This window comes from Tribolium madens, unplaced genomic scaffold (assembly GCF_015345945.1).
Source record: "Tribolium madens isolate multiple individuals breed KSU strain unplaced genomic scaffold, Tmad_KSU_1.1 Scaffold_1;HRSCAF=32;Tcas5.2_LG8, whole genome shotgun sequence".
NCBI lineage: Eukaryota > Metazoa > Arthropoda > Insecta > Coleoptera > Tenebrionidae > Tribolium > Tribolium madens.
In genome coordinates, this window is record NW_025400984.1 from 11,519,959 (window position 1) to 11,523,611 (window position 3,653).

The following is a 3,653-nucleotide window of genomic DNA, read 5'->3' on the forward strand; positions in this document are numbered from 1 at the left end:
TTCACTAATTGTATACCGTATAATTTTTTATAAATTGAAAAAAAAACACAAAATCTAAGATTTTTTAGTTTTATTATGGTACAAATCACTTTAAATATTTATTAAATAACAGTTGTAATTATTGCACTTTGTATTTTTACTTTTTTAAATGATTGTTTTACTGATTGCATATCGTTTGGTATTTGTTTAGTAAATCTGGGGGGTTTGGGTTGGGTTCAGTCCTCATAACTTGCATGAAGGACCCTTTGATCAATTCTAGTTGCGAGGTCATCCTCAAATCGACGTTGAATTCCTTGCAAACTTTTTTTAAAACTGGATACAACAACTCTAAAGTCCCATGATCTAGAGTTGGGAACATGTGGTGCAAAGCATGGTCTCCGAAATTCGTAAGGACCAAAAAATGTGATCCTGTGATTTCATTTCGGTCCATAATCGCGTCTAATTGACTCAAACCCCAATCGTAGTCGGTGTCGGACCTGAAAATGGGTTATTATGGGTCGGTTATCATGGTTGGTGGACTTGCCGTGGGGCATCCCCGTCGTGGAAGATATCTGGGTGGTGATGGGCGGCGTTGAGACCCACTGCCGAGAAGTGGAAACTTCCAATTCCGACAATCACTGTCCACATCCATAAGGTCGCGAAAAAAGACTGACCACTAATTAGGTACATGGTCAATGGGAGGGTGTATGGTACGAAATCGTACCATTGGATGAGGTGGGTGTCACCCTTGATGATGTAGGAGACCCTTTTGAGGAAGTTTGTGTGCCAAGCAGTGAGCCAGTAAATGGGGAAGAAGAGGTAGTAGTAGCCGAATTTGATAAAAGGGGGCTTCTCGTGGGGGAGGAAGGGGAGGAGGGGCTCGTTCATGGTGATTTCCATGTCGTCGATGGTGTTGGTGTGCAAGTGGTGGCTGAGCACGTGACTGATGCGCCATTCTCTGGAAAGTTTGCGTTGATAAGAGTTTATCTAAAGGAAAATATTTGTGGCCGAAATTATACCACTGATTAGATTTTACAGTTAAAAATAATAATAAAATAAAAAAAATAAATAAATGTTTGACTGATGTAACTCGAAGCTTTAAATTTCAAGATTTTGGTTTTCAACTGGAAATTTTCAAAATTTCAAATGTGTACTAAGAATAATTTTGATTTTCAGAATTTGTTTTGACAGTTTGACTGGAAATTTTTTACTTTTTTGATTATATTGGTGTAGAATTTTATATATTTATTTAAATTATTCTCAATGATTTTAGTTCTACATTTGATTTTAAACTTTTTTAAATTTAATTTCGCACACAAGAATTGTCTCATAAACATGGAATTTTAATTTTTTTTTAAGAAAATGCTTACATAAATAATTGCGGAATTTTGATTTTTAATATTAAAACTAAAACTTAAACCGAGAATATTTTTGTTTTTAAAGAAAAAAACAGAAATTTTTCAAACCAAAACTAGGAATTTTTTTAAAAACTCGGAATTTTGCTTTACATTTTTTTTAAATAAAACATTTTTACCCTATTGTATTTTTTGGTTTTTGACTTTTTTATTAAGTATTAATTTTAATATAAAATTTTACGGTTTTTTTCTCATATTGTTTCATAAACATGGAATTCTTATTTATCTTTATTAAAATGAACGCTTACATAAATATTTCGGAATTTTGGTGGAGTTTTAACAAACTCAGAATTGAAGTTTCATAATTTATAAATAAACCCAACATTTTTACTTAAAAATTGTAAACTACTGGGAATTCAAGCTTTAAAATTCAAAAATTTCGAGCACTAAGTTCAAAATTTTGGTTTTCAACATGGAACTTTCAAAGTTTTAAAGATTTAAAACGAATTTTTTTTTAAACTTGCAATTTTTGTCTTTACGAAAAAACAAATTCAAAAACAAACTCAACAACAAACTTTTTAACTCAAAATTTTTGGATTCTAAACATTTAAACCCAAAATTTTGATTAAAAAATTTTAAACCACTATAAATTCAAGCTTTTAAATTTGAAATTTGGAGCACTAAGTTCAAAATTTTTGATTTTAACATGGAATTTTCAAAGTTTCATATGTGTAAACTAAGAATTAATTTTATATGAACCTACAAATCCGATTCTCATTTTTATTTGCAATTTCTACTAGAATCGTGACTTAAAAACTATTTTACTACTCACATTTGAATTTGTGAACTAGGAATTTTGACTTGAAAACTCAATTTTTCTTTTTTATTAAAATTTTTGTAATTAAGAGTTGCAGTTTTAAACGCTTAAATTTGTCACAATTTTAACGGTTTTTAATTTTTTGAGTGAAATGTGTGTATTGCAACTTTTTCATAGAAATAATGAAAAAACTAATTAGAATTACCTTGTTTGCATTAAAGAAAGGTTGAAATAGAGCATTCTGAAATTATCCTTCTTGTGGAAATAATTGTGTGCTGCAATAACCAAACACCCGAGAAATACTCCGGCAATTATCGCAAGGTAATAATTCCAGTAGGTGTTAGCCAAAACCGCAAACATAAAAGTCCCTGCTAGCAGAAAATCCGTAAAAGTAGCCGAATTATTGATCGGTTGTTTCGGCAAAGTTTTGACAATTGAGGCAACTTCGCGTTTTAAAGTCCGATAAAACCCATCATCCTTGAACGTAAACGGCGAATTACGCTTCGTTTTCGCATTTCTAACAAAATATTTCTTCAAAGTTTTCTCGGGCGTTGACATCAAGTGATGAACTTCGAAGGCTTCGGTAATATCAGTGCCCTAAAACCGCCTCAAAATCGAATTTTTTTCATTTTGATGACTTACTTTGGTCAATTCGAGCCATTCCGGGCCTCCGGGGTGGCTCCGGATGAAGGTACTAAGGTCGTACAAGCCGTCGTGGACGCGCCAAAGGCCCTCCGCCCCATCGGTGATTTGTTTGTCTTTGAGCCATAAAGCGCCGTTTTGGGCCGGACTCCGGTTTGGGGGCGGTGTGATTTTTAAAGAGGACACTGGGAACACTTCCGATCTTGGAGGCATTTTGTGGTTGGGGCTGCTTTGACCTCGCTTTTAAACACTAGTCATTGATAAACTTCGAACTTGTAACACTCTTATCACAATATTTTAATTTTGCGTGGTTCAATGAAACTACAAGGATAATTCTCGTAATAGTTGGTTGCAATTATTTTCCACAATTACAAATATTTACATTTTTCTTATTATTTAACATTATTTAAAATTTATAAAAAATCTTGAAATTTTGGTTCAAAGTATACTCAAACTCAAAAATTGTCCGTTCTTTCATTTTCTTCTTGTCATTCTTTCATTTTTATTTCTTTTTTTTATGTAAATTTATCAAATTAAAATTTTTAGCTTTAAATATTTTACTATCAAATTTTGAAAATAATTGTTTTTGACAATTTCAACAATTTTTTGTATTGTATTGAGTCAAATATGTATACAGGATATTTCATGACTTGTGCCCTAGAGAAAAATGCCAAGTGAGATAAGATAACAGGAACATGAAAAAAATATAAAATTTTTTTTTTTACTTATTGTAGATTAATTTTCTTGTTTTTGTTCTTATTTTTTAATAAAGGTTTGGAGTATTTAAATAAAACAGCGACAAAAAAATAAAAATTTATTTGGACACTTGAAAAGTCCAATTTTCTTTTTTAAATTTATTT

At 31.3% G+C, this 3,653-nt stretch overlaps 1 protein-coding gene across 1 annotated transcript; it reads right to left on the reverse strand.

The window, feature by feature from the left end:
- Nucleotides 1-55: 55 nt before the first annotated feature.
- Nucleotides 56-3,028, reverse strand: LOC123003562 (cytochrome b5-related protein-like). Its single transcript, XM_044396380.1, has 4 exons — nt 2,794-3,028; nt 2,357-2,748; nt 524-937; nt 56-476 (listed from the first exon to the last, which is right to left on the reverse strand). Exons 1-4 carry the CDS (start codon nt 3,004-3,006, stop codon nt 158-160), a joined length of 1,338 nt encoding a protein of 445 aa, XP_044252315.1. The 5' UTR covers nt 3,007-3,028; the 3' UTR covers nt 56-157.
- Between the last annotated feature and the right edge of the window lie 625 nt (nt 3,029-3,653).

Bases quoted from the DNA above. Each gene is read 5' to 3' on its own strand.
- LOC123003562 (XM_044396380.1), bottom strand. From the start codon at position 3,006: ATGCCTCCAAGATCGGAAGTGTTCCCAGTGTCCTCTTTAAAAATCACA. The intron at 2,749-2,793 runs GTAAGTCATCAA...AGGCGGTTTTAG, and splicing joins AATGGCTCGAATTGACCAAA to GGCACTGATATTACCGAAGC. The intron at 477-523 runs GCAAGTCCACCA...ACCCATTTTCAG, and splicing joins CACGACGGGGATGCCCCACG to GTCCGACACCGACTACGATT.